This window comes from Oreochromis aureus, linkage group 13 (assembly GCF_013358895.1).
Source record: "Oreochromis aureus strain Israel breed Guangdong linkage group 13, ZZ_aureus, whole genome shotgun sequence".
In the NCBI taxonomy this organism is placed as follows: domain Eukaryota; kingdom Metazoa; phylum Chordata; class Actinopteri; order Cichliformes; family Cichlidae; genus Oreochromis; species Oreochromis aureus.
Window position 1 is genome coordinate 8,786,294 of NC_052954.1, and position 13,565 is coordinate 8,799,858.

General features: G+C 41.1%; 1 protein-coding gene across 2 annotated transcripts in view; it reads left to right on the forward strand.

Moving 5' to 3' along the window:
* LOC116309657 (kinase non-catalytic C-lobe domain-containing protein 1) overlaps positions 1-13,565 on the forward strand; it is a 43,196-nt gene that overhangs the window by 26,028 nt on the left and 3,603 nt on the right. Inside the window, exons 17-30 of one of the 2 annotated variants that reach the window (XM_039622154.1) lie at positions 1,411-1,670; positions 2,684-3,045; positions 3,889-3,982; positions 4,096-4,193; positions 4,280-4,464; positions 6,985-7,095; positions 7,240-7,387; positions 7,480-7,638; positions 7,788-7,994; positions 8,127-8,209; positions 9,920-10,073; positions 10,783-10,905; positions 11,271-11,330; positions 11,770-11,927. In XM_039622154.1, the coding sequence (XP_039478088.1) occupies positions 1,411-1,670; positions 2,684-3,045; positions 3,889-3,982; positions 4,096-4,193; positions 4,280-4,464; positions 6,985-7,095; positions 7,240-7,387; positions 7,480-7,638; positions 7,788-7,994; positions 8,127-8,209; positions 9,920-10,073; positions 10,783-10,905; positions 11,271-11,330; positions 11,770-11,927 (2,202 nt within the window). The remainder of the gene's footprint in view (positions 1-1,410; positions 1,671-2,683; positions 3,046-3,888; positions 3,983-4,095; positions 4,194-4,279; positions 4,465-6,984; positions 7,096-7,239; positions 7,388-7,479; positions 7,639-7,787; positions 7,995-8,126; positions 8,210-9,919; positions 10,074-10,782; positions 10,906-11,270; positions 11,331-11,769; positions 11,928-13,565) is intronic. The other variant, XM_039622155.1, reaches the window with a different exon arrangement.

Below are 13,565 nucleotides of genomic sequence, written 5' to 3' on the forward strand. Positions count from 1 at the left end.
CGTAAAGGCAGCGCCTGTTGTGCAAGTTAATGAAGTGAGGCATAAATCAACTAATATTAACTTTTAAATGATTTAAAGTAAAACATATCTAATAACAGCACAGTGTAGCTGTATTATAAATTGATGTTGCTTAGAAATAAAAAAAAGTCACCTTGAGATCATGTGACTAGTGTAATATGAACAAACATGGTTTCTGAATGTTAACTTGCAGATTATTCATGGATATTCATATATGCTACAAACTAGCTCGAATACAGATAATATTGCATATCATGATTTTTTTTAATGTAGTTTAATTTGAAGACATCACCTTGGCCTCTGGTAAACTCTTATAGGCATGTTTTCCAAAGTTTTAAATTAGGACCATTATGGAAATAACTGGCAAAATACAGACCCCATTAATTGATTTATAATAGACAGTTAGATTTCTAATTAAGATAAAGCCATGTGGCAGGAGAAGGGAGGTAGCTTATTTACATGTGCAACGGTGCAGAGTACAAAGATGTTGGAATAAGTTATGGGATGCAGTGCTGATTAACCATGACATCTTCTCCTCTGCACGCTTTCACATTCAAAGCCAACATTAAAAACCAACCACATTAGCGGCTCCTATGGTAATAGCTATGCTGTAAGTTTTTCAGTACAAGTGCTATGTCAACACATTTAAAGCTCTTTCTGCATTGTTACTGATATACTGACAATTAGCCTTGGGCATCGGGTAGACTTAACTGTATGGATGAATGCATGCATATATTTAAACATAAGATAGAGACGAGCACGGAGGCGAGCCTGTCACTTCTCTCAGACGTCTTTTCATCCAGGCGTTGCTCATGCTTGTGCTCAGGGCAATATGACAGACCCTTTAATCTGCTCTGGTAGAGAGACGACACAGCTTTGCAGGGAGATAGACATGTTTTTCCTCTGGCTGTGGGCTCGTTCACAGGGCTCAGCTGTGAAGAGTTTCTCCACTGTTCCTCCACTGCTTCAGTTTCTCTGAAGGGATTGAGGGACTTGATGAAGACACGCTTCATTCTAACCCTGACAAGGACTGGAGTGGACTGTTTTGGCACAGTAATAATTGTGCGGCTCAGTTGGTGTAATTTCCAAGTGCATAATGTTACTGATAAGCTCCAAGATGTTCAGTGGCTGCCTTGTTTCGTTCTGTGCGAGTTTTCCATTGGAGCCAGCATTCTAGTGTGTTATTGATTAAAGTAGCAAATCCCTTGTGAAGTTGAGTGCTGTATCTGTTTTGCATTGTTGACTGTTTCAGTTATTATCATCACCATGTGTGTTTTCTCTGAATTGCCTATTACCTGCTTACTTGAATGCATGTCATTGGCAATATTCCTCTAATTAGTGCTAATTGTTATTTGCTTTGAACATGCTGTGTGTTTTCTGTGCCCCGTGTAGCAGCTCTAATGATCAGCCTCCATCAAAGGCTGTGAAAAGGGCAACTGTTACCCCACCCTCGATAGCCGCTGTCAGGAGAGTGAAGAGAGAAGTTTGCCTGAGCAGCTGTCTCGATCTGAATGGAAACTTCCGCCCATCCAGTCCTGTTGCTGGGGAGTTTTGGGAAGAAACCAAGGCCCAGTCCTGTCATGCAGAAAATAGGACTGTACTCGAGGATGTCAGATTGAGTTCAGAGCAAAATCAGCACTGCATCAGTGAAGGTAGGAGAAAGATTTGGTTGCTGACCTCTATCTCTTTTTTATTGGAGAGTTCTCACGGTCGGTTATATTTTGGATCCGCTTCTGAAATGCTTAGGCTGACTTGGATGAACAAGTCAAATAAAAGTGCTCCCTCTCAGGCTCTGAGCATCACCTGTTTGAGCCCGCAGACTCAATTTAAATGAGATACATTTAAATTCAACATATAATCCGATTTAAAAAATGACACGTGAGGAAGATGGGATTGTTTAAGTTACAAACCTGCTCCCATAAATAGATTAGGGATTAAGAGACATTACTGCTGCTTACAGGAAATGTTACTTGCTCAAGTACAATTAAATAAACTTGTAACTAAGTACTATTTGCAACTGCTGCATTGTAACACAGTACAACAAGCGCAGTACTTTTTTTTTTTTTTCTCTTTCTCTTAACTAAGTAGATGAAGAGATTTGATATTCATGCAGATTCTGTCCTGTTTTTAGATATCAAACTCCGCCCTCTCTGTGATGTTTTGGTATATTTCTATCGCCTTGGCTGCTGACTGCAGTCATGAGGGCCATTGCCGGCTGTTGGATGCTGTTCTTAAGTTTGCGGCTCATTCAGAAGGGTCCAAGGCATGCTAGCAAACTTGCAAAGACTTTTTTTTTCTTCTCCCTTTTCTCTGAAACTCATTCCCGGTCAGTGACTTTCACACAAACACACACTTGGGTCTGTTTTTGTCATTATTGAAGTATGTTAGACATGGGCTGTCTTGATTACAGACAGGCTCTGAACAGATACTTGAATTTAAAAAAAAAAGGATAGTGACTGAACTGTGAATTGCTTTAAGGGCATCTGTTAAACAGTAAGTGCATTGTGCAGCCACGAGAGGGTTAGCAACAAACACCCTCAGCACCACCCTTGGATCTCTCCCTCTCTCCCGTCTCTCTGTTTACTTCACAAATCCAGTTTGTCTTTTTTATGCTCTCCATGTGATCCAATCCCTCTCTCTCTCTCTCTTCTGTCTTTATTTACAGTTCCAGGCGTGAACGCTGACAGTTCAGACTCGGGGGTCATGGAAGGAAGAGGTCATTCAGTGGGGGGCAGCGATGAAAGCCCCTCTGAAGCTGAGGTTCTATCAGAGAGAGAGGAAAGGCTTACAGGAGCCCACGACGAGCAGATGAGCCCAGACTGCTCCGAGGACATGGAGGACAGCGACTCTGTGGCGTCAGAGCGGCTTCTCTCCCCCGGTTTCAGAGCAGAGGGTCTGGGCCTCAGTTCGAGCCCGGACTGGGCCTTGGCCTTCTTCAGCGAAGAGTGCTTTAGTCCCGATGTGATCCAGTATGCAGGAAATCTGGGACAGCACACAGGATCGCCATGTCTGGACGTGAAAGCACAGGTGGGTAAAGCTACGATGGCCACAGCCTCTGAATCATCCGTGACCTTAACCCTGAGCGTTTGAACGAACGGGAGACGCCATAATTTATTTATCAGTTTTCATGCCGCTTACATTAAATGTGTATGTATTAAATATTATGCTATTTCAATGGATTATTCTATAAATTCATGTAAATGCAAATGTTTTATCGCTTACTTAAGGCATTTGAAAAAACAAATAAATACAGTCTTCTGTGCCCTGAGCCAAGATAAGTTAAGTCCATCAAAATATCCTCTGAAGTTAAAGTTTAAATCATTTTAGTTGTGCTGCTTGAGGTTGAAATCGAGTGCTTCTCGGTTTCATTCAGCTCCTCACCTGGTCGAGCTTTTTGATTAAGCGCGGGACTTATTTTCCTATCAGTAATGAAGTGGGGCACGGTCAGGCTTTGGGGTAAATAGGACGAGAACATGTGGGGGACTTTAGGATAATTGGCATATTATTCTCTCCAAACTGGATCTGAATATTAATATGTTGAACTTAGCCCTCAGCAGAGAAATTTATTATCATTTGCAAAAGAATATTAATGAATCGTCCTTGTGTTTGAGCGCTTTGATGGCACCGCTGCTCCTTCTGAAGGTTTGCGTGAAAGCTAATAAAACGTACCTTAAGAGCTGCGATGCTGCGACTTCTTACTCAGTTCACTTCAAAAGGGCTGTTCCTTTCTGTTGCCACGGTGAAGAGAGGACAAAAAAAAAAAAACACTGCCCCATACACACTCTAAACGCCCGACGGCTTCTTTCAGCAAAAGGCATGTGGTGCAGTTTTAGGGCCTTTGTATGATTCTGTGTGATTTCCTTTGAACAGGAACTGCAGCAGCAGCTGGTAATTGAAACAAGGAATCTAAAGAAAACAAGAAATTTCTACCAGAAGTTGATTCAACAAGAGAGGAAAAACAAAGGTTGGGTGCTCGTTTTAAATCGCCGCAGGAGTATGAAAATGGCAAAATGCTGTGTTTCTGATACTGGGTGTAAAGACTGTGTGTGTGTATTGTACCTTTATTGTATTCCAAAGGTCCTGAGAGCAAGCCAATGCTCTTTAAACTCAAGTCACAGCTCGAGGAACTCAGGTCCAAAGTAGCCTTCTTGGATTGTGTGAAGAAATACCTCGAGGTAGAGAAGCTTACCCAAAAATTTTATGCTTCATACTTAACAACCCAGTTCTTGTAAGCTTGATAGAATTTCTTTCATTTCCACAGATTCTCAGTGTGGACCAGTGGGGTTTGGAGCTTTCGTTGCTGCCCTCTTTGGCTGTCTGTGGACTCGAGTCGTTGGACCTCGAGTCCACAGAGGACCCTTCAGTCCTGAGTTTTGGTACCACCAAAGGGAAGAGCACTCTGCAGGCTGGATCTCCTCTGGGCCTCATGGCTTACCTCTACGCCAGGTACATTTGATTAAGGGTCGATTTTCTTTCTTTCTTTTTTTTCTAGTCAAGTTTTAGCTCTAGTCAAGCTGTGATCCAGGTCATAGGCTCAGTTATTTAACCTTCCGTTTGCTTTTGATGTGTCCAACAAAGGGATTTTACAGAGTCAAAAGAATGAATTTACTTACAACAGGAAAAAGAACAGGAATATTTGATGTTTTACTGATGTCTCTTTTCTAAAATAAGACCTTTATTACAGCGGGTATTTTATTCGCAGGGTATTTTTTCACTGCAGTGCTGACTAAATGTAAGGATGTCAGCATACTACACTTCTATAGTAAACTGTGTAATAGGGAGCATACTCACTAAACTTTGAGGGCTTAAAAATTTGAACTAGGTATGAAACATTTGATCAAAAGGTGCAATTGGTTGAAATTGTCAGTGCAGTTTTTCTCTGGTTTGCATTCTGGTTGGCTGTGAAGTCACATTCCACAGTAATCAGCTGATCTCACGTCCAGCCCTCAGCTGACGGCTCAGGTGATCCCCTTTTATTACCTCTAGGTGATATTATCATAATTTATTATATGTTTGTTTGAGCCAATAAAGGCTACACAAGCTACAGCTTGTCCAAAAACTCAGAAGCCAGACTTCCCTCTATTTTAGCTTTGCTTCATTGGTTATTGGTTAATTGATTTGGGGATTTTTTCTGAGAATTTTAAGACCCTTTCTAGGCTTGCACCAAACTGTGTTTCAGCTCTCCTGACACCGTTTGCTCGTAACCCGAGGTTCTCAGCCGAAACTCTTCTGGTCGTCCCGCGGTCTCAGCTGAGGGCCGAGAGCGATGGGGCTTTTTCTATCAGGGCATGCACGCTTTGAAGCGGTCTATCTGAGGAGATCAGATTGAAGAGCTCCTTCTCATCTTTTAAATCCTTCTTACTGACGCATTTTTTAAACATTTTTTTCTTAACCTGCACTTCAAGTTCCTTCCAAGTTGTCATGCTAGCCATCATTATTAATTATTTTAATTATTTTACTTTTTCTGTTCACAAATTAATTTTCAGTTTTTGTTGTTGTGCTTTTAATTTCCTTGCACCGACAGTTTCCCCCCTACCTCATTTGGTTTCACCTTTATCTTTCTGTTTGTTTGCTCATCCTGGTTTTTGGTAGGTGCTGTAAGAATAGTTTATTTGTTTATTTATTTTAAAATTATTTATCCATTTTGGGTAATCCAAGTGGTAAATCTTGGATGGAATATGAGTTGCTGGACATGGAAATCTAACTGTCCTTCTGACTGCTGGTCCTGATTGAAGTAGCATTTCATGTTGTCAATTCTGCATTTTTCGAGTTACCAGTTGTCTGATTGTTGTGATGATCATTTAAATGAGCGGCTATAAGATCTACAACAGCTTCTTACCTCAGTCAAATAGCATTTGGAGTATTTCTTCCACCTCTTTGTCTTTCTGCTGTCTTCTCCTGTGCTTAAGAAACCTTTAAGGCTGTAAAACATCATCCTCCCTACGTCGAACTGTTTTCCCCGTAGGAGCTCTCCTAGAGGCTGAGACTTTTTGAAGGGATCTAGCCCTAAATTCAAGGTTAAATTCTTCAAAAACATCATCATCATCAAAAACATAATTCCATGATGTCATAATTTCTCAATCTTTTTTGCAATTATGCTTTTTTTTTGGGGTCTTTACAATTTTACACACAAAAACAAAACAAAACAAAACAAAACAAAACAAAAAAGGAGGAAAAATGAAAAACATAGAGATTAGCTATTTTTCAGATAAATTTACACATCAAGCAAAGCAGACAGTCCGTCTTCTTTCCATTTTGCCAACAGGGACTGGTAGGTTTTCATCACAGTCACAGCTTTTCTAATAATGCGTCATACGGGGTCAACAAAATCTTCCTGATGAATCTAAATGTTTTAGTGTCTGTGCTCAGATCTGTTGCTGTAGAAAATGGCACCAACAGTCAGGAAAAAAGGTCATGATCAATGTATTGTTTAACTTCCTCTGGCTCAAGCTGAAGAACACTTTAATTTAAAGGCATTTTTTGTCCTCAACAATTGGCTCACAGACTAGTAGCTTTTAATTTGCCTTAAAGTCAAAGTGCAGGTTCAGCTAAACACAGGAGATCTTTATAAATTCCCATTTGTTTGGCGGCTCACATGAGACCCACCACCACTGACAATGTTGTGATTTTAGTGACGTCACTGCTCCCTCACGTTGAAAGGAGTCGTTAAAGTAGCTCAGGGCACCTCGGAAGCATCTCTCCCCAGAAATGCTTTGTGAAATTTACACATCTGTGTGGGAAAAGATCCAGATGTAGGACATGTAGGGTAACTCACACATAGCGGGAAGTTGCTTCAGAGCTCCTTCAACTTCACCTCTTCTATGTTATATTTGCCAGGTCTGGACGGTTTTCAAATGTTTTTATATTCCTTCCTGTATATTATGTATCTGTTCTATATATCATGTTTCTAATAATGCCTCATGTGCTGATTTCTATTCAGTGTCTCTATGATTGTTTTAATCACAGAAATGCTGCTGTGGAGGGCTACATCCAGCAGTTCCTGTATACGTATCGTTTCTTCTGCACTCCTGAGCAGCTACTGCAGTTCATAATGAATAAATTCATCTGTGCTGTAAGGTAAAGTACAACCAGCAGCTCAGGACAACAGAGGAACAGCTCTGAGCGGTGTGCAGTCTCAATTTTTCCAGTAAATGACTATTCAAAATGTGGCACATGGTGTGAAACACGTTAATGTGGGCTTTATCTCTTCTCCCATTCCAGGGAGGGACCGGATTTGACCGGAGACAGTGAAAAGGTCTTCCATCGGAGTTTGCACTTGCTTCACTTCTGGATAACAGACTGCAGAACAGTGGACTTTGCGCCTAACTCCAGCCTCGTGGACGTGTTAGAAAAGTTCCTTAATACTGAGGTAGCCAAATATGTACACGTTGTGTACAGCGCCATTCCTTTGAATGAAAAAGAAAACAATGTTCAAATATTCCCCATTAAATGCATCCACAGGTGATTCCTGTAGACAGCCAAGGGGAAGCCCTGCTTGTTGGTCTTCACAGCCCGCTGAGTATGAGTGCAGCAAGCCATCTGACAGGGAGCCTAATCAGCTTTGATGAAGTCGATGACTCTGGGTGTTTGCATTCATCTACTGAGGATCTTGGGAAAAAGGTCAATATTTACATTCTTGTTGTTGAGCCAAATTTCATCTTGATTTATTTTCCAATAAGATCAGATCCCTTAACAAGAAGTCTACCAGAAGTCTTTATTGCCCTAAACATGGCTTCCTAGATTTCTAAGCCTCTGTGTGAACTTTTCAGTGGAGGATCTCGCGAGTGGTGGAGCCCTCTGCATCTATGTCTAAAGAGAAGGCCTTCTCCATTGCTGCGGCTCTGCCCATGCCTTGTCACCGCTCCCTGATGGATGAGCTCTCCAGCGCTTGCTTGCACAATGAAGAACGACTGCCCTTCAGCCAAAATGAGTACAGTGCACAGCACATAGCCCAACAGCTCACCCTCCTGCAGCAGGTAGTGCACCATTTATGTGACTGGTACACCACCTAATGTTGTTATCATTTCAAGCCACTAGAGGGAGCCGCGTCACTAAGAATGCACCAGCTTGTCATGTTGCATCTTGTATTTGTAACTCTTGTAATGCAGGAAATGTTCCAAGGATGCCATCCAGTTCATTTCCTCAACTCCAGAATACAAGGAGTCAGGGACAAAGTCTCGACCCCGAATAAGTGAGTACAAAAGCTATAAAGCCTGCATTAGAGAGCCTCTGAAAGCCTCTGAAATAGCTTTCACAGCACCTTGGCAAACGATCAGAGGTCTCTGGCCCTCTATTATGAAAGGATTTTTAGGTGGAGAGCATTTGAATGTTTATGCAGAATCACCCACAGCTGCTCAATTATGCTGAGAAGTGTTTCCTGTGAAGGTCGCAGTGTATGATTAACATCATTTTCATACCCCATCAAACATTCAGTGACCTGTATAGAAAAACTGTTCAGCGTCCCCACTCACAGATTCACTTCATTTCTTTCTCTGCTCTTTCTTCCAGTCTTTATACAGAATATGTGTTCCATATACAAACACCTGTTTGCACAGTACATGAAGTCCAGATGACTTAATACTAAAATGATCATATGTCTATATAACTGTACTGATGATTTTACTACTGTAGTTTCCATGAACACCTAGGTCTGCTCTACTCGTCGGACGGTTGGTAGTTCGATAACTGGCTTTTGTAATCTTGGGCAAGAAACTGAACCCCAACTTGCTTCTGATGAGTTCATCAGAGTGTGAAAGTGTGTGAAGCACACAGACTTTGGACGAGGGAGTTGGCAGGTTAAAGACAGTTTAGTTGTGATACTGAGCTCAAACTAAACTGCCTAATCTTCATTGGCTCATTTTCCAGAATGAGCCAATGAGTTGACCTTTGAGGATGTCAAAGGTCCAAAGACCTTTGACATCCTCCAGTGTCAAAGGTCTTTGGATCCACCTTGGACAATACTTTACTGCCCACAGTAGTGTCTCACCTTCAGTCTGCTTCCACCCACATTTCTACAGCTTTTCCTTTTGCTTTAGGAAAATGGGTAAATAAAAGATTAAATGACAAAAAACTTCCTGTTTTTCATATCTGCTATGGAATTTTTGTTTTACTGTCCATCCACAGCAAGAATTATTTTCTGCGAATTAACTAATTCTTCATGTTTTATAAATACAACACACTTTGAGCAATGAGCTAAAAGGACTTTTTCTGCAATTACACATTTGTGACATAAAAAACCTGGTTAGTTAAATGTTTTTACACTGACAGAAATAGGAGTTTCACTAGTGTGGCCCACTTAATATCACAGTGGGCAGTATGTTGCCCACCATGCAAAATGAGTTTGACATCCCTGAACTAGACTCTGTAAAACAGTTTAAATCACAGCTCTAAACCCACCTGTAGCAATCATTTCTGTGGGCTTTCACAACGCTTGACCTGAGTGTTCATCACAGCTAACCTTTGACTGAATGGTATGCAGGTGACTTCTTCTGCTTTTATAGTCGAACAGAGTTAAAAGAAAATCAAGATTTTAGACTTTAGTGAGTTTAAATTTGTCAGAAAAACGCTGTTACTGCTTCACAAAAGACACAAACAAAGAGGAGCTATGAATAATCGTGGGCTTCACTGTATATCAAATGTAAATTGTGCTTCTCAGGCAGTTATGTCTCGTAGTGTGTGGGTGGGACGACTCTTCAGGTGACATCTAGAAAAACATGAAAGGTCCAGGTGAATGCCAGATAAGCGAAGTATAATATTTTCCACAAGTGGAAGTACCATCACAGCTTCCCTGGGAAATTACAACATTTGAAAATCTAAAGATGTTCTTGGACTTTTGTTGGGCTCTTTTTTAGAGCCATAAAATCCAGTGAAGATTTTCCTACGTCTCACACTCTCCTAACAGAAATGTGTCACAGCATATTCCACCAGCAGAGGGGAGCAGTGGGCTTGCACGTGAGGGGCCAGCTTCAGACAGCTACCTTCAGCGGCTGCTCACGTACGCTGATAGTGTCACTAACTGGATCTCTGCTGAAATAGTCATCTGCGACTCTGTCAAGGTGAGAGGACCCATAACTCATGATAGTAACGGGGTCAGGTGGGAATAAAAGGGAGTCATCGCTGTCACAGCGCGGGCTTTGATTTCTCACTTGATGTGAACTCTGGTGTCAGTCACAGGCTGAAAGTAGCTTTTTTATTTAACTGTTTAATAAGCTTTTTTTCTGTGTCTAACAAAAAACTGAGAAAACATCTAGAGAACACACTAGATGTTCAGCTGTTTCAGGACTTATCCCTGCACTTTGGAACGTTTTTCACTCCGTTATGAAAAATACTCTGACTATTTAAAAAGCACTTAAACTATCTTTGCACTTCCTCACCTCAGATTTACCTCATGCTTTCAGTTATTTGTGTTGCTTATGATTTCTATGACAGCACAACAGCTTTCATTCCTTCCCTAAAAAGCAGCTCCTGGATAAATGTGGATTCACTTCTACTGATTTAAGCTGTCCTCCTAAAGGAGCTTCAGCTCTCAGATGAACACGTTCCACACACGTTAAATCATTCTCACACCAATATCTTTTTCAAGAAAGCAGATGAGTAATAGATAAAAAAACAGAATCCACAAAGCACTTTGACATGTAACATTTTTCATATATTGCCAGTGTACGTGTGTATTAATGCAGCTGCGTGATTTTAGCATTTTGCTTTGTCTGCCTTTTTTTTGTTTTGTTTATTTTTGTTTCTCTTGCAATCTCTCCTCTCCTGCAGAAACAAGTAGCTTTGCTGACCAAGTATCTGTGGATAGGAAAGCACTGCTACGAATCGAGGAACTTTGCCACGGCCATGCAGGTCCTCGGAGGTCTGGAGAACGTGATTGTCAGGCAATTACCGGTAAGGCTCCGTGGCGATGCTTTCCTCCTCACACAAGTTTGTGCAATAACTCGCTGCCCCTCAAGCTAAATGTTTCCCTCTACTGCGAGAGGGTTTGGATGGCGTTTAATTAGTTTCACAAATAAAAAAATTCTTATTAATCTATTCAAATAAGATGTAGGAAGAACAAACACAGCGAGGAGGATTGTGCCCCCCACCCTGAAAAGCAGTGATTAAAAAAAACAACAAAAAAAAACCAGAGTTGGGGAAAATAGAAGAAATTTCCATATATTCATCTGCAGGGAGGTGACGTTCACTGAGTGTTGCTATATGGAAGCTGCTGTTTTGGTAATGATTAATAAAACTACTGTTGCCTTTGCCAACAGGCTTGGAAACATCTGTCGTCCAAGGTGTGTGAGATCCTGGAGGAGCTACGAGCCGTGCAGGTGTGTGTGTGTGTGTGTGTTTGAGCATGAGCACACACGGATGGTGTTTGTAACTGAAGGCTAGGATGGCCACATATTGTGAAACTGGGCTGCAGGGCAAACAAATCAATAGAAAAACAGCTTCGAGCTACTTTCCGGGGTGTTGTGTGCTTACAGCTGGTTCTCCTTCTCCAAGTTTCCCTCAAAAAAAAAAAAAACCTGACACATTACACAAAATGAAACACTTACCGACTTCTCTTTAGCTGTAATAGTTTGTAAGATAAATAACGTGGCTCATCGACTATGAAATGTCCAAAGGGTTGACTGTTTTTTTTTTTTTAATCTTCCGAGGCTCTCGCTATCACCTCTGCACTGGACTCCATCAAGTATCTTTGACTTAATTTTCTCTGCCAGTAAGAGCGTATTTATTCACTGTGTGGATGTATTGCTTCCTAATCAGGTTTTTCTGAAGAGTGATGATCTGTGTCTTATGGGAGGTGAACATACAACAAAGAAGCCCACGCTGCCCTCAGCCCACATCCTGGCTATGCACGTGCAGCAGCTGGAGATCGGAGCTTTCACTCTCACCACCGGGGCTTACAAATGGACCAAACTGAGGTACACTGTGTCTGATGTCACGATCGGTGACCGTGTGACCTGACGCCGTATTTATGGTATAGTGTTTATGGTACTATCTTGCTAACCTGCTCACCTTTGGATTTTTATCTTAAATAATAAAAACAGTGCTGGGTGTGAGGCATGACCACTGAATGCCCCCCTCCCCCCCACACACACTCTACTTCTGTAGGTAACCTGAGCTGATTATATAATATTACGCGAAAGTATATTTCTAACTAAGTAGGCAGCACATTCAGGTTCTCTTGACAGGTACTTTCTTTAAAGATGTTTTGGACATGTTTTGGGGTCAACTTGAAAGAAAGGTAAATGTAAAGAGTCAGATGTGAGATATTTGGATGCAAACTCCCCATATGTCAGTGTAATTTCCTAAATTTTGCAATGCAAACAAAGACAGAAAAAATTTAAGTGCAATTTAAAGATAAAAGACATGTTATTAAAGTTTGACCTTATTTAACCTGGAAGAAAACTGCTGAGGTCCGAAGTCATGTGATATGTAGAATCCCAACATATATCATTCCCTACTTGTCTATGTGTTGTGTTACAAACAATGGCAGTAAAACAGCTCTGCATAGCATTTCTATCACTTTGACTTTCTCAGTCTACTGACCTTGAAGGAGAGGTCAGAGGTCAAACACGATATCTTAAATCTTTATGCAATACTTTCTATATGATGACAATAAACACCAGAGTTGTAAAAATTATAGTTTATAAGTTATAGGACTTTCTGTCAATCTTCGACCAATAGGGTTAGGGGTTAGTGTAAATCACTAAGTTGACCTTGAAGATCTTGGTGACCTCACTTTACACCCCTATAAAGTTTTATCAGAAGTCATTCAAAACTTGTTGAGCTGTTGTGTTTAGAGACAGAATGAAACACGCTCACAGAAGCTGCCAAATAACATGAGCACCTTGGCGAAGGTAAAAGTTAAAATAGTGGTGAGGTAACACTTGGCAAAACACATTAAGTGAAAGTATGCTTTTGTTACTACTGATGATAAAACGCTGCATTAATTAACTTAAATAAGGATAAATTCATGCCACATTAGACTCAAGTGGAGTTCCTTCTGTCTCATTTCATAGACGCTAATATGGAGGAATATAACAGCAAGCATGGCTAATTATGTGTACACACATTAGAAAAACACACATGCCAACACATTCTGAGCAGTCATCATGAGGACTGCTAACTAATGACTGCCAGTAACAAACGGCAAGTTGTGCCGGTCGAATATTTGTTGAAACGTGGAATCAAAGTGATGACAAGCAGCCAAAGTCCTACATGCACATAATCCTCCTCATCATCAAGATCCCCACAAAAATATCACTGGGAATCATAAAGTGCGTGAAAAACACCTCTGTCATCATACTGCATGCTGGAATTTGCACTAATGTCAGAGTTAAAGGAGTGATGCTGTTCAAACATGCATACAGCCAGTAAAGTTAGCTTGCTACCTGTCCCTGGAGTAACCTAAAGTATGAATAGTTAGTGCCATTAACTTAAAATGAGCTCAGGCCTCATATTCTGTGAATCCATCCATGACAAAGTCAGCCAGCAGGAAGCATTTTCCTGTGTCCTTCTCCTTCGTTCCAATATGGCTGACCAGATGCTGAGGTCAC